Source organism: Rhinatrema bivittatum, unplaced genomic scaffold (assembly GCF_901001135.1).
Source record: "Rhinatrema bivittatum unplaced genomic scaffold, aRhiBiv1.1, whole genome shotgun sequence".
NCBI classification, from domain to species: Eukaryota; Metazoa; Chordata; class Amphibia; order Gymnophiona; family Rhinatrematidae; genus Rhinatrema; species Rhinatrema bivittatum.
The window spans coordinates 93,458-116,661 of record NW_021820813.1 but is presented as its reverse complement, the minus strand read 5'-3'; the positions used below and the strand labels follow the sequence as shown (position 1 = coordinate 116,661).

The 23,204-nt window shown below is 42.4% G+C and overlaps 1 protein-coding gene across 1 annotated transcript in view; it reads right to left on the bottom strand.

Annotated features, from left to right (window-relative positions):
• Window positions 1–6,999: 6,999 nt before the first annotated feature.
• Window positions 7,000–23,204, bottom strand: part of LOC115082158 (inhibitor of nuclear factor kappa-B kinase-interacting protein-like) — a 40,984-nt gene continuing 24,779 nt past the window's right edge. Inside the window, exon 2 of the mRNA XM_029586416.1 lies at window positions 7,000–8,097. Within this exon, the coding sequence (XP_029442276.1) occupies window positions 7,348–8,097 (750 nt within the window). The 3' untranslated portion in view covers window positions 7,000–7,347. The remainder of the gene's footprint in view (window positions 8,098–23,204) is intronic.

The following is a 23,204-nucleotide window of genomic DNA, read 5'->3' as shown; positions in this document are numbered from 1 at the left end:
AGGGGAGCTGTTCCATCCTCTTTATCATTTTGGTTGCCCTTCTCTGTACCTTCTCCATTGCAACTATATCTTTTTTGAGATGCGACGACCAGAATTGTACACAGTATTCAAGGTGTGGTCTCACCATGGAGCGATATAGAAGCATTATGACATTTTCTGTTCTATTAACCATTCCCTTCCTAATAATTCCTAACATTCTATTTGCTTTTTTGACTGCTGCAGCACACTGAGCTGACGATTTTAAAGTATTATCCACTATGATGCCTAGATCTTTTTCCTGGGTGGTAGCTCCTAATATGGAACCTAACATCGTGTAACTAGAGCAATGGTTATTTTTCCCTATATGCAACACCTTGCACTTGTCCACATTAAATTTCATCTGCCATTTGGATGCCCAATCTTCCAGTCTTGCAAGGTCCTCCTGCAATGTATCACAGTCTGCTTGTGATTTAACTACTCTGAATAATTTTGTATCATCTGCAAATTTGATAACCTCACTCGTTGTATTCCTTTCCAGATCATTTATACATATATTGAAAAGCACCGGTCCAAGTACAGATCCTTGAGGCACTCCACTGTTTACCCTTTTCCACTGAGAAAATTGACCATTTAATCCTACTCTCTGTTTCCTTCTTTTAACCAGTTTGTAATCCACGAAAGGACATCGCCTCCTATCCCATGACTTTTTAGTTTTCGTAGAAGCCTCTCATGAGGGACTTTGTCAAACACCTTCTGAAAATCCAAATACACTACATCTACCGGATTACCTTTATCCACATGTTTATTAACCCCTTCAAAAAAATGAAGCAGATTTGTTAGGCAAGACTTCCCTTGGGTAAATCCATGTTGACTATGTTCCATTAAATCATGTCTTTCTATATGCTTTACAATTTTGTTCTTGAGAATAGTTTCCACTATTTTTCCCGGCACTGAAGTCAGGCTCACTGGTCTATAGTTACCCGGATCGCCCCTGGAGCCTTTTTTAAATATTGGGGTGACATTGGCCACCCTCCAGTCTTCAGGTACAATGGATGATTTTAATGATAGGTTACAAATTTTAACTAATAGATCAGAAATTTCATTTTTGAGTTCCTTCAGAACCCTAGGATGCATACCATCTGGTCCAGGTGATTTGCTACTCTTTAGTTTGTCAATCTGGCCTACTACATCTTCCAGCTTCACAGTGATTTCATTCAGTTCGTCTGACTCATCACCCCTGAAAACCATCTCCGGAACTGGTATCTCCTAAACATCCTCATTAGTATACATGGAGGCAAAGAATTCATTTAGGGGCGGATTTTAAAAGACCTGCTCGCCGGCGTGCCTATTTTGCATAGGCTGTCGGCGCGCATAAAGCCCCAGGACGCGCGTAAGTCCTGGGGCTTTCGAAAAGGGGCGGGAGGGGGCGTGTCCGGGGGCGTTCCCGAAATAACATGGCATTTCGGGGGCGTGGCCGGGGGCGTGGCGCCGGCCCGGGGGCATGGTTGAGGCCTCCGGACAAGCCCCCGGGACTGGAGGATGGAGCGGGGCTGCCGGCAGGCGTAACTTTGCCGACAAAGGTAGGGGGGTTTAGATAGGGCCGGGGGGGTGGGTTAGGTAGGGGAAGGGAGGGGAAGGTGGGGGGAGGGCGAAGGAAAGTTTCCTCCGAGGCCGCTCCGATTTCGGAGCGGCCTCGGAGGGAACAGGCAGCGCGCGCTGGGCTTGGCGCACGCAGGTTGCACAAATGTGCACCCCCTTGCGTGCGCCGACCCCGGATTTTATAAGATATGCGCGGCTACGCGCATATCTTATAAAATCCAGCGTACTTTTGTTCACGCCTGGTGTGCGAAGAAAAGTACGCGATCGCGTATTTTTTAAAGATCTACCCCTATGTCTTTCTGCAATGGCCTTATCTTCAATGGCCTTATCTTCCCTAAGAGCCCCTTTAACCCCCTTTTAATAGTTTAAGACCTAATGAATGCAGGAAACACATCTCTACTTCAATATGGCCCAAGCAAAACTGGGTGAGTCAATACAAAAAGAACATTAACAAACTAAAGTGTCTTAAGTTTCTGGGATAACTGTCAGGTGAGGTAGAATGTATGGGACTATAAATGTTGTAAGTCATGGTTAATTTTGAATCCTTATTTTTGTGTGATTATCTCTAATTACAGACACTACATTACCACGCCATAGTTTATTCTTCTAATGCTAACTTAGTTGGGAGTTTATTAAATCTTCAGCTCCTTTACTCTTTTCTTTAGTATACAAATCACTATAATGACAAATATAGAGAAACATTTCTAACCATAGTTTATTTTCCAGCCCGGTCACAAAGAAAAAGGTGTCTGTAAGTTTGGAACCCACATGCTAGTACATGGGTTGTGCACTGTTGTGCATAGGCCAGTGAAACTCATGTAATATCAAATTTAAAACCTTTAAAGTATAACAGAGATTACCATTTGGGTATACCCAGCTTGCCTTCTTGCTAAAGGTACAGCCTGCAGCTTTCCAGTTTCCTATAAATTCATGCAGCTACTGCACTGTTTGTAATCTTGCTTTTCCTTTGTGCTCTAGTTTGTATACATTCCTTAGTTGCTAATTGACAAGCTTGTTTAGTAATCTCTTGTGCTGCAAAGTCTGCAAATGTAAGAGAGGCTCTCCAGTAGCTGAAACAAAGCCTTTACTATTCCATTTTCTTAAGTGTTTATTAATATATGAAAATATACATATATTTATCTAAGCACTTGGTCTGCAGAATTATACTGAACAGCAGCAGATCCTGGGTTTGATTTTGTACAGGACCCATCTGTAAACCAAAAATCTCCTTCTGCTAGGGGTTCATTAGATATAACAATCTTATCAGGTAGGGGCAGCCCAGTTATTCCATATGGGGAATTGGGTATGCTCCCTCTAGAAGGACCTGAAGAAATTAAATTTGGAATTAATTGTAATTGTCTAATGGGATACTATAGAAGTCAATAATATGGCCGAATATTTACCAAGTCTCGTAGTGGTAAAGGAGATGTGGGCATCCCCTAAAAGTATTCTAACTTCATGGGAAATATGTAAAACAATTAAAATCCCTGGTACATGTGCTTGTAATTTACAGATAGCTTCTGCACATGCCACAATCCCTAATTCACAATTTGAAAACCCAAACGTACCAGAGAAACACTTTATGGGGGTTATATTGTCATGCTGAGAAGCAGCCGCTGCCCATCCTTCAGACCCATAAATCAATCTCATAACTTAAATCAACAAGAACCAAACTAGGTGTTTTCAATACAAAATGCAATATATCTCCTATGTCTGCAGTAAAGTCTTGTAAGTTTATTGTTTACAAACTCAATAGCTTATTAACTTCTAACCAAATTCAATGTTAGCCAGCCAGAGAAAGCTGGCGAAACCAATCTTTCTGAAAGAATCTACTAAATTAAATCACTTACTGTAACCTTTCCCCACAACTTTAATTCCTCATCAGTCTGCTTATATCTTTCAAACAAAAGCAAGTCAAGTAAACCAGTTCTCCCCCACTGTGTCCTACTGTGCATATGAATTGCCTGGAGCTTTACCCTTCCACCTTCTCTGTACCTGCCAACCCAGTTAACTCTCCAGCTCCCAGTGCCTTTTCAAGTGCTGAAATTGCCATAACAATTGTAATGCATTACACTACAGCAGAAATCAGACATAAATAAAAAAAAAAAACAGATTGCAAGCTACACTTTCCCTTTTTTATGTTCCTCTAATAATCCCTCAGCCTCGCAAGCAGGGAAAGGGCTTTAAACCATAGGCTAACTGGCACTGTTGTTAAACCTCCTTGTATATCCAGTACACATTTATTAACAAGTTTGAGATATGGTGATCTCAACAACCCGACTCAATATATATAACCGTCACTAACCCAATGTTGTTAAATTAATAACAATTTTTGCATAAAATATTACAGAAATACTGTGATATTAAGTAATAAAAAGACATTCTCATGCAGCACTCACATTATTTACATACAATTCGGCACCGTTTGAAACTACATTACAAAACTACGCAACAATATTGCCTACATTAATTATCCTTTCATTACATTTTTTATAATGACAGAAGTTCTGTTCGTTGACAAATATCAACGTACTCCTGTTTTGGATACAAGAAGGATTCTACTTTGAGATAATACAAGTGACTGTATTACATTAATTCTAAAGGAAAATTTACTACAATTCTGAGTTAACCTATATAATGAAAGAAAATTTTTTTTTCTCAGGTTAGTCTTTTTAACTTTTTTTTATTATATCTTTTATTAATTTTATAGGATATATGGATTCCTTTAAGTAAAACACAATCAGGTATAGACACACATTTTACATTTTTATATTTTTTAACCTTAATTTTTATTGTACAATGATTTTTTTACTATTTCTATTGTTATTTTGAATAGATACTAGCTGAATAAAGACATTGAACCTTGTCTCTATATGTAGATAATATCTAAGGTAATGGTGAATACATCTTCTCTGTTTTATAACTTACCTGTTCTCCTTCATCTCTTTCAATTTTTTAAAAAGAATTTTGTCTATTGAAATTTTTGGGATGTTTTATTATTATTTATATTAGTATTTAATTAAATTTATATTACATTTCATTGTAGAGCCCCTGATGCAGCCATAAGGTGAAACTTTGGCCAGAGTCGGGCACTTTCATTATCTAAATAAAATCTTTCCAAGGCATTGGTCTAGCTTTTGTTGTCTTCACCTCGTGGCTTTTCTAGACCGGCTACCGTCTTGTTTCTTGAGCTACTAGAGTTCTGCAGTAAAGAAAGGTGTAACTTATGAGGTGTGACTGTCTCAACGTTAAGATACTAGAGCTCTGCAGTAAAGAAAGGTGTAACCTATGAGGTGTGACTGTCTCAATGGAAGTTAATAGAACTCTGCAGTAAAGAAGGGAGTAACCTATGAGGTGTGACTGTCTCAATGGAAGTTAATAGAGCTCTGCAGTAAAGAAGGGAGTAACCTATGAGGTGTGACTGTCTCAACGTACGTTACTAGAGCTCTGCATTATAGAAGGGAGTAACCTATGAGGTGTGACTGTCTCAACGTAAGTTACTAGAGCTCTACGTTATAGAAGGGAGTAACCTATGAGGTGTGACTGTCTCAACGTAAGTTACTAGAGCTCTGCGTTATAGAAGGGAGTAACCTATGAGGTGTGAGTGTCTCAACGTAAGTTACTAGAGCTCTGCGTTATAGAAGGGAGTAACCTATGAGGTGTGACTGTCTCAACGTAAGTTACTAGAGCTCTGTGGTAAAGAAGGGAGTAACCTATGAGGTGTGACTGTCTCAACGTAAGTTACTAGAGCTCTGCAGTAAAGAAGGGAGTAACCTATGAGGTGTGACTGTCTCAATGGAAGTTAATAGAGCTCTGCAGTAAAGAAGGGAGTAACCTATGAGGTGTGACTGTCTCAATGGAAGTTACTAGAGCTCTGCAGTAAAGAAGGGAGTAACCTATGAAGTGTGACTGTCTCAATGGAAGTTAATAGAGCTCTGCGTTATAGAAGGGAGTAACCTATAAGGTGTGACTGTCTCAACGTAACCCTCCCCTCCCCGGGCACCTTCTTGAGTCGACTCTCCCTGCTTTGTGAGCTCCCTATGGGCTCGTGCACAATTGTTTCTCCCTCTTATTATTAACTTTTGACTTATAATCACAATTTTCTCTCTCACTCCTACCCCCCCTCAACCTCCCTTAATTCACTATCCTGTAAATATCCTGTAATTACCCCCCTGCCCCGTAAACAGTGATTCTCTAATCTTTAACTTCCCTCAGCCCCTTCTATTACCACAATTCTCCTTAATTCCCTCCACCCCAGTTAATTAGTAAATTGTAACTCCTTTATGCAACAATAATGATCTTTGTCCTTATGCAACTTTTAATGATCCCTGTATTTGCTACGTTTTCCCTTAGCCCATATTAACTATTTTTGTTTTAATTGTTTAATACTGTTTTAAAACTGTTCTTTGTAAAGCTATGTTAGCTGCATTACCAGTTCTGTGGAAACCGATATGATGTTCCGAACGAATGTTGGTATATAAAAAAAATGTTAAATAAATAAATAAGTTATTAGAGCTCTGCATTATAGAAGAGCATAACCTATGAGGTGTGACTGTCTCAACGGAAGTTACTAGAGCTCTGCATTATAGAAGGGAGTAACCTATGAGGTGTGACTGACTGAACGTAAGTTCCTAGAGCTCTGCAATAAAGAAGGGAGTAACCTATGAGGTGTGACTGTCTCAACGGAAGTTACTAGAGCTCTGCGTTATAGAAGGGAGTAACTTATGAGGTGTGACTGTCTCAACGGAAGTTACTAGAGCTCTGCGTTATAGAAGGGAGTAACCTATGAGGGTTCACTGTCTCCATAGAAAAATGAGATGAGGGGAAAACCTGATCACCTGCAAGTGTTTTCAACAGATTTATCATGAGCTGTCCAAGATTCACAACTCTGGCACAAACAAGCAGCGAGAAACTGAGATGAGAAGAGCACTGATTTGCATTCATTCAGAGGAAAGCTTGTGTCGCATTGCGTGTTGGTAAATGTTTGAATCTGCTTCCAGCTGAGATTTATAAATTAAACCAATGAGGACGGAGGCCATTCAACTTCTTTTTGGGTCAAGAAGGAACTTTCTATGTGGGAGACAACTGGTTGAAATTCTGTAGGTTTTTTCCCTTAATTTGCTAAATGTGGTTTGTTAATGACAGCTAAAATTGATGGAATATCCTTTTTAATATAATTATCAGTTATGGAACAGATAACTTCAATGACTTAAATAAGTATTTTTAGTTAAGAACATAAGAAATTGCATACTGCTTCAGACCAAGGGTCCATCAAGCCTAGCATCCTGTTTCCAATCCAGGCCATAAGAACCTGGCAATTACCCAAACACCAAGAAGATCCCATGCTACTGATGCCAGTAATAGCAGAGGCTATTCCCTAAGTAAACTTGATTAATAACAGGTAATGGACTTCTCCTCCAAGAACTTATCCAAACCTTTTTTAAACCCAGCTACTCTAACTGCTCTAACCACATCCTCTGGCAACAAATTCCAGAGCTTAATTGTGCGTTGAGTGAAAAATAATTTTCTCCGATTAGTTCATAAAAATCTTCATGAAGCTGTCCAAACTCAAAAGTAAAATGGATCCTGGGAATGGCAGGAGTGGTTTGAAAACAACTCAAAATGTGTGTGAATGTGTTCATGAAACATATTACTGACTTTTGATACTATGAAAACAATCATTGTTTGCAATGAAAGAAAAATACAACCGTATCCAAGATAGAATTCAATCCTCAAAGCTAAAATACAGAATTCTTCATAAGACATGAATTAATCTGAAATGTTGCTCACTTCATGCTTCTCAACTTTTATGTCACTCACAACTGCAGTCAGATTGGCAATTTTTTTATTCAATGAAACTATTTCTTCCTCTCTCTGCAACAAGCCCACAGCCAGTTTCCCAATTCTCAATGCAAGATCATTTATCATGGGCTCCCCAAGAGAAAAGTCCCTTTTCAGATTGTATACTGTGGGCTTTAGGTCATTTGCAAAAGTCACAGTTTTTAGAAGCTTCATGCGATCACGTTCTAGATCCAAGAATTGTGTGGTGTGTTTGTTGAAATGGCTTTGTAGCTCTGCTAACTTTTCCTTCATCAGATCCAGTCTGTTCTCATTCCTTAGCACAGAGCTCTTGAGCTGCTTGACGTGCTCGATGCTACCTGCAAGCATGTCTCCAATACTCTGCACGGTCTTTTTCTCCATCGCCTCCAACCTCATCTCCAGATCCTGCACAGAATCTGCCACCACCTTTGCATCCACCTGCAGGCCAGAGATGCGTCGCACATCAGTTTTCACCGCTGTGACTTTCAAAGACGCCTCCTTGGTGCTGGATGTGATCCTCCGTTCAATGTCGGTAGCAGTTTGGGAAACGGCCTTCGTGTTTCTCTGCAGTCGCGTTCTTTCTGCTGCGATCCTGTCCGACCACTTCTCTATGTGGGAAACGCTCTGCTGCAGGCGATTTATCCGACTCATTATCTGAAGGTCCTGCAAATGCTCCGTCGTTTCCCGATACTTCCCACACTGCAGAGCAAGAGAGAAAACGTTAGCACACAAATGTGGTCAAAGATCTTGCTGCGTAACAGATCAGTCTGCCTAGTCAAGGCTGAAATGACCAGAAAATATTTTTAGCAAGGAACTTCTGTACAGGAAAGTAGGTATCACTTTATTTCTGAGTCACAATTCACAAATTGAATAGGAGGTTCCATCACTTGTGCAAAATCTTCTTGGATTTTCCTAAAATGGAACTCATTAAGGATTTTCTCCCATCTGTGTCTATTGGGAAAACCATGGAGGAGGAGAAATGCTGTCAGTTGAGGTCTTGGAGGAAGAGTTTGGTTTGACTGATAGAGATCACTACTCATATACACAAAGGGGTCGATTTTCAAAGGAGCGAGCACATGGTCGCGGCTGTTTTATAAGACGTGTTATAAAATATGATATCCACGCATGGCCTCCTCCGTGGGGGGGGGGGGGGGGGGGGATTTTCAAAACCCACGCACAGCGATGGGACCAGGGCTTTCCCAGTTCTCTCCCAGTCTGCTCCAATTAAGGAGGGGACGTCCCTATACCCCTACCTAACCTTTCTACCCTTTCCCCTCTCCTCCCTGACCCCTAACCCCTTCCTAACTACTTACTTTTTTGTTAGATGACTTAGCACTCCCCCTGAGCAGAAGTAATCTGCGCGCTGTCCCGCCCCTTTTCCAGGGCCCGGCCCGGGGTTACGCACGTGGCCAGGCCCATTCTAAAATGCACGCAGTGCGCACAAGGCCCGGCACACGCATAACCCCTGCTTTTTACGCGCATAGCCTTATGAAAATTGACCTAAAAGTGAACATTTTCTGAACCAGGGTAGTGTAAAACGTTTTTTTGAGGTATTTGCAACACAGTGGATAGGTCAAAAAGGGTTATTTCTAAGATTTACTCATTGTTTCATGAAAAATTACAGGAAAAACCACATACATAAAATATCTAATAACAGCTTAAAACAATACATACAAAATCAATATATATAAAAAAAATATTTTAAACACAAAAGCTTCATTAAACAAATTATAACGAAATGATAGGGAGGATCAACTTGGTGGGGGGGGGGGGGGGGGGGGGGGGGTGGCACTTTATGTCCGGGAGGGTATAGAGTCCAACAGGATAAAGATCATACAAGAGAGTAAATGCTCAGTAGAATCTATATGGGTAGAAATCCCATGTGTGTTGGGTAAGAGTATAGTGATAGGAGTATACTACCGTCCACCTGGACAAAATGGTCAGGCAGATGATGAAATGTTTAGAGAAATCAGGGAAGCAAACCAATTTGGCAGTGCAATAATAATGAGAGATTTCAATTACCCCAATATTGACTGGGTAAATGTAACATGAGGACTTGCTAGAGACATAAAGTTCCTGGATGTAATAAATGACTGCTTCATGGAGCAATTGGTTCAGGAACCAACAAGAAAGGGAGCTATTTTAGATTTAATTCTTAGTGGAACACAAGATTTGCTGAGAGAAGTAACTGTAGTGGGGCCACTTGGCAACAGTGATCATAACATGATCAAATTTAAACTAATAACTGGAAGGGGGACAATAAGTAAATCTGCAGCTCTAACACTAAATTTTAAAAAGGGAAACTTTGATAAAATGAGGAAAATAGAAAGGTTAAAAGTGTTCAACAGGCTTGGACATTGTTTAAAAATACAATCCTAGAGGCGCAGTCCATATGTATTCCGTGCATTAAGAAAGGTGGAAGGAAGGCAAATCGATTAATGGCATGGTTAAAAGGTGAGGTGAAAGAGGCTATTTTAGCCAAAAAAACATCCTTCAAAAATTGGAAGAAGGATCCATTTGAAGAAAATAGGATAAAACATAAGCATTGTCAAGTTAAGTATAAAACATTGATAAGACAGTCAAAGAGAGAATTTGAAATGAAGTTGGCCATAGAGGCAAAAACTTATAATAAAAACTTTAAAAAATATATCCAAAGCAAGAAACCTGTGAGGGAGTCGGTTGGACCATTAGATGACAGAGGGGTTAAAAGGGCTCTTAGGGAAGATAAGGCCATTGCAGAAAGACTAAATGAATTCTTTGCCTCCATGTTTACTAATGAGGATGTTGGGGAGATACCAGTTCCAGAGATGGTTTTCAGGGGTGATGAGTCAGACGAACTGAACGAAATCACTGTGAACCTGGAAGATGTAGTAGGCCAGATTGACAAACTAAAGAGTAGCAAATCACCTGGACTGGATGGTATGCATCCAAGGGTTCCGAAGGAACTAAAAAATGAAATTTCTGATCTATTAGTTAAAATTTGTAACCTATCATTTCCTAGCGTGTAGCAGATGGACTCAAAACAAGTGGGTATCGTGTGCTCGTGCTAGCAGTTGAAGATGGACCTGATGTCAGCACGGGTACATATACCCCCACAGGCCTCTATATACCCCCATATACCTCTAGGTGTAGCAATTCAGTAATCTCCGTCTCCAAAGCAGTTTGGAGCTACCTCACGCTCGCTGAGCGTGTTTCCAAATTCTAACAACTAAATTCCTAGAAGAAAGCTATTGAAGCAAGCCCCGCACTCCTGTGGTGATACCAGGAGGTCCCTCACACAGTTGAGTTTCCCGAGCTGACTTCCGTGGTCCCTCGGAAGCAAGAGCCTCGGTCCAGTGACCGGTTCACGGCAGGGACCTAGCCCCCGAGTGAGAAGGGCTCGGGCACGGCTTGGCCCCCGAGCGAGACGAGTTCGGGCATGGCCTAGAGGCAGCGGGCACATTTCCTTATGTGCGGCGGTTGAAGGTACTCTCCCCCTGCAGCCGGAGACCGCCCGGGTCGCAGCCGGGAAGCGCCGAAGACAAGGTAAGGCATATATCTTTACTTGGTCTCCGAGGAAGTGTGAATTTGCTGGGCCTGCCTAAGAGGCAGCACGCCAAGGAGGTCACCATTTTTGCCTGCCTACTCATCTTCGCCGTTGAAAGCATGTTGCTAAGCTGAGCACCCGCGATAGGCGCATGTTGTTCACGCACGCAATAGGCGCACGTGGTTAGCGCACGCAATAGGCGCACGTTCGCACATTGTAAGCCGCCCGTATACAGGCGCACATTTATAAGCAGCCCGTGTATAGGCACGCATTTATAAGCCGCCCGTGGATAGGCGCACATTTATAAGCCGCCCGTATATAGGCGCACATTTATAAGACGCCCGTGGATAGGCGCACATTTATAAGCCGCCCGTGGATAGGCGTACGTTTATAAGACTCCCGTGGATAGGTGCACGTTTATAAGCCGCCCGTGGATAGGCGTACGTTTATAAGACTCCCGTGGATAGGCGCACATTTATAAGCCGCCCGTGGATAGGCGCACATTTATAAGCCGCCCGTATATAGGCGTACATTTATAAGCCGCCCGTGGATAGGCGCACATTTATAAGCCGCCCGTATATAGGCGTACGTTTATAAGACTCCCATGGATAGGTGCACGTTTATAAGATGCCCGTGGATAGGCGCACGTGTAACGGCGCACATTTATAAGACTCCCGTGTATAGGCGCGCATTTATAAGACGCCCTTGTATAGGCGCGTGCTGTTAAAGTGCTCGTTAGGCGCACTTTATTGGGAGACATCGAATTTCAGGCGAATGGAGCATAAGAGAGCCCATGCGGCCGCACAGCCGCCACCTCCAGAATCTGGCATGAAAGCTCTAAGCCTCTGCTCGGCATGCAACCTCAGAGCCACACAGAGTGAGGAAACAGACTCACTATGTGCTCAATGTGAGGAGGCCATGGGAGTTCCAGGACAGGACCGGCCCCAGCCCAGCGGTTCCTCAGGGAGCACACCGGACTTAGCAGGCCGCGGCGAGCAACCAGGGAACCCGAGAGACCTGGTGCCCCTACGGCCAGATCCGGCTTCGCTTTCCTAGGTGGAATTATTCAAAGGGATTCACGCCTTTGTCCAGATGCAGTCTGCTCCTCGAATGGGTCTTTCCGTCCCGGTTGATCCGGTCCCTGGACCCTCGAGACCTAGGCGCAGCCACTCACCACCCGACAGCCCCGCTTATGGGGATTCGGATTGCTCCCAGGAAAGTGAGGAGCCCCCCGAGGAGGGTGAACTTCCCTCGGAGATAGAGCCATATTGGACCATGAGGCACTTCTTTCGGAAAGAGGATCTTGCAGGCCTGGTCTCGCAATGCCTATCGGAGCTGGCCATTCCGGGCCAGGATACCCCAGCGCCTGTGCCGGGGGATGGCGAGCAGGCGCACGCAAGTTACGCCTGTCTTGGGCAGGCGTAAATTCGGAAACAAAAGGTAGAGGGGGATTTAGTTAGGGCTGGGGGGTGGGCTAGATAGGGGAAGGGAAGGTTGGGAGGATCGCAAAAAAAGTTCCCTCCAAGGCCGCTCCGATTTCGGAGCGGCCTTGGAGGGAACTAGGAAAGCCATCGGGGCTCCCCTTGGGCTCGGCGTGCACAAGTGTGCGCCCCCTTGCACGCGCCAACCCCAGATTTTATAACATGCGCGCTGCTGCAGGCGTATGTTATAAAATCGGGCTTAGATTTGTTCACACTGGGTTGCGCAAACAAATCTACGCCCGCGCATATTTTTTAAGATCTGGCCCAAAATTTCATCTCATCAGTCACTAAGAAAGAGTACTCAATAGGTCCTTCGAATCAACTGTAAATAAAGAACAAAAGGCACCTCTTGCATTGATAACGTAGCTCGGAACTAATATATACTAAATATAGAAAAAGCATATAGCTTTTATAGGCACCGCATCAGCAAGCCTGTCAATGTGTTCAATCTGTTGGACATCATCTGCGGCTAAGCGGCTGTATGTAGTTAATGTAACAAGTGTTATAGTCCAATAGGCTTGCAAGACCTGTAAATTAATATGAAAATCAAATCCAATGTATAATCCGACTGGCTCGGCAGCGAATCGCCTGTAGCAAATCAACTTTGAGAAAGTTGCAAGGTCTTGCAAGCCTATTGGACTATAACACTTGTTACATTAACTACATACAGCTGTTAGCCGCAGATGATGTGTAGACCGAACGGTTCATATCTAACAGATTGAACACGTTGACAGGCTTGCTGATGCAGTGTCTATAAAAGCTATATGCTTTTTCTATATTTAGTATATATTAGTTCCGAGCTACGTTATCAATGCAAGAGGTGCCTTTTGTTCTTTATTTATCCAAAATTTCATCTGCCATTTGGATGCCCAATTTTCCAGTCTCACAAGGTCTTCCTGCAGTTTATCACAATCTGCTTGTGATTTAACTACTCTGAATAATTTTGTATCATCTGCAAATTTGATTACCTCACTCATCATATTTTTTTCCAGATCATTTATAAATATATTGAACAGTAAGGGTCCCAATACAGATCCCTGAGGCACTCCACTGTCCACTCCCTTCCACTGAGAAAATTGTCCATTTAATCCTACTCTCTGTTTCCTGTCTTTTAGCCAGTTTGCAATCCATGAAAGGACATCGCTACCTATCCCATGACTTTTTACTTTTCCTAGAAGCCTCTCATGAGGAACTTTGTCAAATGCCTTCTGAAAATCCAAATATACTACATCTACCGGTTCACCTTTATCCACATGTTTATTAACTCCTTCAAAAAAGTGAAGCAGATTTGTGAGGCAAGACTTGCCCTGGGTAAAGCCATGCTGACTTTGTTCCATTAAACCATGTCTTTCTATATGTTCTGTGATTTTGATGTTTAGAACACTTTCCACTATTTTTCCTGGCACTGACGTCAGGCTAACAGGTCTGTAGTTTCCCGGAACGCCCCTGGAGCTCTTTTTTTTTTTTTTTATTTATTCAGTATTCAATTTTACAATCAAGAAAATTATCACTTGATATAGAGTTTTGAAGTCTATGATCACATCAAGAAGAAACTATACAACTTTGTCTTAACAGAAAAGAAAAACAGATCAACAACTTCAAATTAAGTCCTAAAAAAAAAGGAAAAGCCAAATTAAATTATATAATATAGAATGGTATAGTAGTTAGGAACCAATTATTTACTATTAGCTAAGCCTTCTTTAATCTGGTGGAAAACATAACCTTGTAATGCAGACGTTTATATACCAGGCTCTAGATTTATTTATTTATTTATTTATTTATAATTTTTTATATACCGCCGCTCATCAAAGATATCACGTCGGTGTACAATGAACAGGAACTTACGCCGGAGCGTTATACATTTAACAGATTTAACAGATTTAACAGATTTAACTTACGCCGGAGCGTTATACATTTAACAGATTGTACATTTAACAGATTATATATTTAACAAGTTATATATTAAACGAAAGTATGTATATAAATATTTAAATATAATAAAAGTAGAATCTATTAAAAAACACAGAACTATACTTTGGGGGTATATTAGTTGAGGTAAGTTAAACAGAACTAGGGAGCAAAGGGATTCTAGTAAATTGGGGCTGAGGTAAGGGAAAAGGGTTAGGAGGAGATGTAGCAACGGGATTCTAGTAAATTGGGGCTGAGGTAAGGGAAAAGGGTTAAGAGGAGATGTAGTTCTACATTAGATGTAGTAAGAGGGGGGAGAAAGCATTTCAAAAGTAGTTAATAGCAATTGTAAAGAGAGGTATTTACAGTGGGAACAGAGGTAGGAGAATTAGAGATGGTGTCTAGACAGGGGGAGAAGGGTAGAGAAGGCAGTGAGAAAATGGGAGAGGATCAACATATATATTTCACGTATAGGCATGTGTGAATAACCATGTCTTGAGTTTTTGCTTGAATGTTTTGGGAGATGGCTCAAGGCGCAGTTCAGTGGGCATAGTATTCCATAACAAAGGGCCAGCAAAAGAGAACGCTCGTGCTTTGGTGGAAACATGGTTATATAATTTAGGTGAAGGGGTTTGTAATGTGGCGAGGTATTGATTTCTGGTGGGTTTAATAGAAGATTGAAGTTGTATTGATTTATTAAACCATTTCATTTCAGGATTGTGGAGGGCTTTATGGATAAGTGTTAGAGTCTTGTAGTGTATGCGGGATTGAATGGGGAGCCAGTGTAATTCCTTCAAAACTGGCGTAATATGTTCCTTTGAGTTTGTGTTAGTAAGGATACGGGCTGCAGTGTTTTGCAGGATTTGTAAGGGGCGGATGGCATTTTTAGGTAGGCCTAGGAGGAGTGAATTACAATAATCTGTTTTGGAAAACAGCATGGCTTGTAGAACTGTCCGGAAATCAGATGCATGAAGCAAAGGTTTCAATTTTTTGAGTGTATGTAATTTGAAAAAGCACTCTTTAAGGATTGTACTGATAAATTTTTTGAGGGTTATTTGGTCATCAATAATGACTCCTAGGTCTCGGACTTGGTGGGAGAAATGTATGTGCGTTGATGTTATAGGTGAGGTGGGAGAAGCATGTAATGGGGTGGGAGGAGAAATGATCATGAGTTCAGTTTTAGTGGAATTGAGGGCAAGTTGTAAGGAGGTTAAGAGATTATTGATAGAAGCAAGAGTAGTGTCCCAGATTTCAAGGGCTTTAGATATGGATTCCGTTACTGGAATAAGAATTTGTACATCATCAGCGTACAAAAAGTGTGGAAGCTTAAGGTTGGCGAGGAGATGGCAAAGCGGTAGAAGATAGATATTAAAAAGGGTAGATGAGAGTGAAGATCCTTGCGGGACTCCTTGCTTTAAAGGGATTTCTTTAGATAAGTGATTGCCAATTTTGACTTTATAGTTACGGTTGGACAAGTAGGAAGTAAACCAGTTATGAGCAGTACCAGTTATTCCAATCTCATGTAGGCGTTGGAGAAGAACTTGGTGGTTAACGGTATCAAAAGCCGCTGAGATATCTAGAATTACTAGCAGCTGAGGTTGATTTCTATCTAGGCTTTTGAGAAGGTAATCATTCAAGGATAGGAGAAGAGTTTCAGTGCTATGTAATTTGCGAAATCCATATTGTGAGGAAGAGAGGATATGGTGTTCTTCTAAATAGTCACTAAGTTGACGGTTGATAGTTTTTTCTAGGATTTTAGCAATAAATGGGAGGTTAGAAATGGGGCGGTAATTAGCAAGGTCTAATGGGTCTAGCTTAGGTTTTTTTAAAGTGGGTTTAAGGATGGCAAATTTAAGAGAGTTGGGCACTTGCCCAAGTTCGATGGATGCATTGATAATGTTAGAGATAGGGCTGGATATTAGATCAGGGACAGTGAGGAGGAGTTTTGTGGGGATGGTATCAGATGGATGAGATGAGGGTCTGGCTTTTTTGAGTAGGGATTCAATTTCAGTTGTTGCTGTATTTTCAAAGGTTGTCTTTTCCCCCTAAACTGTTCTTTTTCTTCTTTCTTTTTATTTAAAAATTGGGCAAGTTGAGAGGGTATGAAGCACAAGTATTTTGTACCAAACATCGACAGGGAAATTGTAATTGAAATGTTACCCCCCATTGTAAAGCTAAGGGCCTAAGGAGTAGAAATTGCTTTCTTTTCTTATGGGTAGTCTTTGAGACAGGGAAAATCCTTATTGGCATACTTAAGAAAGTCTGCATTCTATTTTTAAAGAATACATTTAGGACCCAATCCCTGTCGGGCTCTAATCTAAACGTAACTATCATGGTGGCTGGTTTGGCCAGCAGTGAATCCGTTGTCCCAAGCATTTCAGATATGTTTAATCTAGAAACTATTTCTGCTTGATCTCCCTTAACCTCTCCGCTCACTTCTCTTACAATATCATTTTTCTGATCTTTATAAGGTATAGAAAATACCCTAGTAACTGGTGGTATATTCTCTTCTGGTACTATCAAGATTTCTCTCAAATATCTTTTGTACATCTCTTTGGGGGAAATAAGCGGTAATTGTGGGAAATTTATGAAACGCAAGTTTCTCCCTTTTAAGATGTTTTCTATATTTTCTAATTTAACCTGTAAATTCAGATTATCTTTAACTAAAATATCTTGTACATTTTTACTAGATTCCACATAATTCTTATTTACCCATGATAACCTTCTCCATTATGGGTACCTCCCCAACATCCTCTTCAGTAGACACCGAAGCAAAGAAATCGCTTAATCTTTCCGCGATGGCCTTATCTTCTCTAAGTGCCCCTTTAACCCCTCAATCATCTAACGGTCCAACTGACTCCCTCAAAGGCTTTCTGCTTTGGATATATTTTTAAAAGTTTTTACTGTGAGTTTTTGCCTCTACGGCCAACTTCTTTTCAAATTCTCTCTTAGCCTGTCTTATCAATGTCTTACATTTAATTTGCCAAAGTTTTTGCATTATCCTATTTTCTTCTGTTGGATCCGTCTTCCAATTTTTGAATGAAGATCTTTTGGCTAAAATAGCTTCTTTCATGTGGTATTCATACACCCATAAAGAGAAAAAAAATTCTCTCAGCTCTGGAAAAAATGTCAGCGGCTATAGTTTTTTTGGTTTTTTTTACAAGAAACTCATTTGGATGACATTGAGCATAGGAAGCTTCATCGATGGAGGGTGGGAAAGGTGAAATTCTTCTTCGCTAATACTAGATCTGCAGGGGTGGCAATTCTTATTCATAAAAATTTACCATTAATAATAAAAAAAGAAATTAAAGATCCACAAGGACGGTATGTGATTTTATTAGGAGAATTGTACCAGAAACCGATAGTTTTATACAATGTGGGATAGATCTTAAAAAAATACGCGATCGCGTACTTTTGTTCGCGCATCAGGCGTGAACAAATGTACTCTGAATTTTATAAGATACGCGCGTAGCCGCGCATCTTATAAAATCTGGGGTCGGCGCGCGCAAGGGGGTGCACATTTGTGCAACCTGCGCGCGCCGAGCCCAGCGCGCGCTGCCTGTTCCCTCCGAGGCCGCTCCAATTTTGGAGCGGCCTCGGAGGGAACTTTCCTTCGCCCTCCCTCCACCTTCCCCTCCCTAACCCACCCCCCCGGCCCTATCTAAACCCCCCCTACCTTTGTCGGCAAAGTTACGGCTGCTGAAAGCAGGCGTAACTTTGCGCGCGTCGGCCGGCAGCCCCACTCCGTGTTCCGGTCCCGGGGGCTGGTCCGGGGGCCTCGACCACGCCCCCGGGCTGGCGCCACGCCCCCGGGCCCGCCCCTGAAACGCCACGGCACGCCCCCGAAACGCCTCGTCGTTTCGGGAACGCCCCTGACACGCCCCCTCCCCGCCCCTTTTCCAAAGCCCCGGGACTTACGCGCGTCCCGGGGCTTTACGCGCGCCGACGGCCTATGCAAAATAGGCGCGCCGGCGCGTGCAGGCCTTTTAAAATCCGCCCCTGTGTATGCCCCAAACCAGTATGACCACTCCTTTAAACAATTTTTTTTACAAATTTAGTGCATTTATTGGTTCCTAATTTGGAGGATTGTTTAATAATAATAGGAGGAGACTTAGTTTTGTGCAAGACCCCACTCTCGATAAGTCTCATCCGACATCAAATACCAGGGCTTCCAGAGGAAAGGGCATTTCATATTTAAACTCTGAATTACACCTTATTGACATCTGGAGAACCTTCCACCCGTTGGAGAAAGATTATACTCATCTATCTAGGGCACATGCCACATTCTTCAGAATAGATTATCTTCTAACTTCCAGAAGTATCCTATCTAGAGTGGAGCGTACTGAGATTGACGAGATAAAAATTTCAGACCATGCACCAATATGGATGAGCTTACGGGAAGTTGGAGAAAAGGCCCATGGTACATTTTGGAAATGTCCATACTATCTAGCCACTGATTCCCATTTCCAAGACTATTTAAAAGAAAAATGGGCAGAAAATGCGGAGTATAATGCTTCACATTCTGTTGATCCAGTGTTGTTTTGGCAGATGGCCAAAGCCGTTTTGAGAGGCGGCAACATTTCATTTATAATAAGAAAAGAGATATGGATAAGCTTATACTAGATTTAGAAATTATGTTACCACAAAAGAAAATTGATTGCTGAGAATACTAGGGCCCATAAAGAAGTTTATGTTTCAGTACAAGTATCGCTGAATACACTTTTGCATCAAAGAGCCAAAAAGAGTTTTCTTTGTTATAAATATAAACTATATCAGCATAGTAATAAGGCTGGTAAACTGCTAGTGAGGCTTGTTCAATCGGCTTCAGGCCCCCGTTTCATATCTGCTTGAAAAGATACAGTGGACGATATGGTTCTCTAATAAGGCAATATTAAATATTTTCAGAGATTTTTAAAAAAACCTGTATACATCAGAAGGCTTTGAATCGCTAAATGTAATCACTTTTTACAGACACTGAATCTTCAGACTTTTGGTGAGCAACAATTGGCTAAGCTAAATTGACCAATCAGTGTTGAGGAAATTTTAGTGGGAATTCAGACGGCAAAATTATTGAAATCTCCAGGCCCCGACGGATCTTGGCTGAGCAGGTGACGCCTGTTCTTCATAAGGCCTATGCCATCCTGATAGATAAAGGATGTTAGTAAAGCAGTGATTACAGTTATCCCAAAGCCAGGGAAAGACCCGGCCTTGACATCCTCATGCCTCCTAATTTCTTTGTTGAACTTTGATCAAAGATTGATCGTTAAGATGATGGCAGATAGGTTGCACTGATTTTACTAAATTTTATTAATCGGGGCAGGTGGGATCTGTGAGAAGGTTGTATGCTGTAACCAATATCCAGAGGATTCGCACTGCTATCGCTAATTGTCAAAATAGTAAAACTCCTTTTATGGAAGTCAGCTTTGATGCTGAGAGAGTTTGCCTCCTGGACGATCTGAAACTGGAGGGACTATTTCACAAAGTGGTTCATGTATTATATAATGGGCCTGTGGCAATGGTGAATATTCTTCTGTCTTCCCCATACAGAGCGGCACTAGACAAGGGGGCCCTTTCTCACCGCTGTTATTTCTTTTGACTTTAGAACCTTTACTGAATTCTATACAAAATGAACAAGAGTGGAAAGGGCTACATATTGGTTCAGGGGTTTTCAAATATGCCGCATGTGCGGATGATTATTTTAGTATTCCTATGTCAGCCGGAAACCTCACTCCCGCTTCTTTATGAAGAATTTGGAGAATTCTCGGGTCTTCGGCTGAGACAAATCTGAGGTATTGTCATATCCTGACTCGGTTCAAAGAAACTGGGTGGGGGAATTTCAACTAAAGTGGGCATCTGGCTCCTTTAAATACTTTGGAGTTGACTTGATCTTAGATTTGGGAAAAATCTATTCATTAAATATATCTCCTCTTTCAATAACTAGGGAACAATTATTAACATGGCAACAATTACCTCTTTCTTTAACTGGCCATGTCAATCTTTTCAAAATGATATTTCCAAAATGGTTGTTTACAGTTCAGACTTTACCCATTAGATTATTACCGAAGGCACTTAAAACAGTATGGGTTAGATTTATGCGCGGGCGTACATGTGCGCTCGCTACCCGGCGCACGCACATGTACGCCCAATTTTTTAACATGCGCGCGCAAGGTGCACAATTGTGCACCTTGCGCGCGCCAAGCCGCACTGCCTTCCCCCGTTTCCTGCCCCCTAGCCTGACCTTCCCCCCCTTCCCCCTAACCTTCCCCCCCAGCCCTACTCCAACTCCCCCTGACCTTTATTTTACCTTTTGTGCCTGCCAACCGATTGCCGGCACGGTGGCAAATATGGCCGCTCTGCCGGGAGCCTGACCCCGCCCCCAGACCGACCTGCCCAAGCCCCGCCCCTTTAGTAAAGCCCTGGGACTTACACGCGCCCTGGGGCTTTACGCGCGTCACTGGGCCTTTTGAATATAGGCCCGGCGCGCGTAACCTTATGAAAATCCGGCCCTATGTATCTTCCTTGCAGAGAGATCATCTTGATGAGACCAAGATCAGGCTTATTGGTGAGAGATAGTGGACGCCCTGCAAGGGGCTCTCTTCAAACAAATGGTAATGGATCCCACGAGGGCGGGAGCTATACTCGATTTAGTGCTCACTAATGGAGATAATGTCTCTGATGTCCAGGTGGGAGCCCACCTCAGCACCAGTCATCATCAAATGCTATGGTTTCATATCACAAATAGGATACAAAAAAGTCAAATGAAGACCTGAGTTTTGAACTTCAAAAATACGGACTTTGCTGAAATGGGGAAATTCCTGGAGATGGAACTTGCAGACTGGGAGAAAATGGGAGAGGTTGGAACAACAGTGGGCCAAACTAGAAGGAGCAATTACAAAGGAAACTAATCTTTCTTAGAAAAGTTAACAAAAGCAAGAGAAATAAGAAACTGATCTGTTTCTCAAAGGAGGTGGCTGAAAAAATAAAAATAAAAAGAACAGCATTTAAGAAATATAAAGGATCCCAAAAAAGAGGAACGCAGGGAAGAATATCTGGTGAAACAGAGATGAAGAAAGTAATCAGGAAAGCAAAACGTCTGGTGGAAGAAAGGATTGCCAAAGAGGTAAAGAGAGGTTACAAAACTTTTTTCAGATACTTCAGAGAAAGGAGAAAGGTCTAAGTGGTATAGTGAGACTGAAAGGTGAAAAGGATCAATGTGAGGAAAGATACAAGGAAAAGGCAGAAATATTAAACAAATACTTCAGTTCAGTGCTCACTCACTAATGAAGACCCTGGAGGAGGATCGTTGCTGATTAACAAAGTTGTGGATGGGGGTGGATTTGACAAAACCCCATTTATAGAAAAGAATGTATGGGAAAAGCTAGAAAAAATGAAAGTGGACAAAGCCATGGGGCCTGATGAGATTCATCCCAGGATACTAACGGCCCGATTTTTAATGGCCCGCGCTCGTAAAACACAGGGGATACGCATGCGGCCAGGCCTTGTGGGTGCCGCACGCATTTTAAAAGGGGCCCAGTCGCGTGCGTAACCCCTATTACGCACACAAGAGCCAGTCCGGGGGGCAGGGCTAGAGGCGCCCGGTACAATGGCCATTTGCCGCTGTGCCGGGATGCGCTACTTGCTACGGCTCCTTTGCAGGAGCAAAAAGTAAGTTTAAAAAAATGGGGGGGGGGGCCTAGGATAGGGATAGGGGGCGGGTAGGAAAGGGGAAGGGAGATTAGGGTAGGGAAGTTCCCTCCCAGTCTGCTCCTTAATTGGAACGGTCTGGGAGGGAACTGGGGAAGCCGGACGATGCTTCGCCACGCGATTATGGCCTATGTCTGACCCTCCCTTGCGCGAGCTGCCTGCGATTTTATAACATGCGCGCACTGGCGCATGCATATTATAAAATTGCGCGTCCTTTTTTAAAATCTACCCATAAGGAAGCTCAGAGATGTGGTTATGAGTCCGCTGAGTGACCTGTTCAATAGATCCCTAGAAACGGGAGTGGTGCCGAGTGATTGGAGAAGAGCGGTGGTGGTCCCGCTTCACAAGAGTGGGAACAGAGAAGAGGCAGGAATTTACAGGCCGGTTACCCTCACCTCGGTAATGGTAAAATTAATGGAGACTCTGCGGAAAGAAAGGATAGTGAACTACCTCCAATCTGGTGGGTTGCTCGATCTGAGACAGCTTGGATTCACCAGGGGAAGGTCCTGTCAGATGAATCTAATTGATTTCTTTGATTGGGTGACTAGAGAATTGGATCAGGGAAGAACGCTCAATGTGATTTACTTGGATTTTAGTAAAGCCTTTAATATGGGCCCGCATAGAAGTCTCAAGAACAAAATGAGAAGCTTGGGGATTGGAAAGTCATTAGTTTTTGGGTACTTGCCAGGTTCTTATGGCCTGGATTGGCCATTGTTGGAAACAGGATGCTGGGCTTGATGGACCCTTGGTCTGACCCAGTATGGCAATTTCTTATGTTCTTATGATCTTAGTTTGGAAGTGAGCGCCAAGGTGGTGGCATGGATTACAAACTGGTTGACGGAAAGAAGACAGTATGTGATGGTAAATGGAACCTACTCTGAAGAGAGAATGGTGTTAAGTAGAGTGCTGCCAGGATCAATGTTGGGACCGGTTCTGTTCAACGTTTTTCTGAGCAACACTGCGGAAGGGATAGAAAGTAAAGTTTGTATATTTGCGGATTATACTAAGATCTGCAACAGAGTGGACACACCAGATGGAGTGTAGAGAATGAGAAGGGATTTAAGGAAGCTTGAAGAGTGGTCAAAGATATGGCAATTTGGATTTAATGCCAAGAAGTGCAGAGTCATGCATCTGGGATGTGGTAACCTGAAAGAACTGAATGCGATGGGGGGATGAAGCGCTGCTTT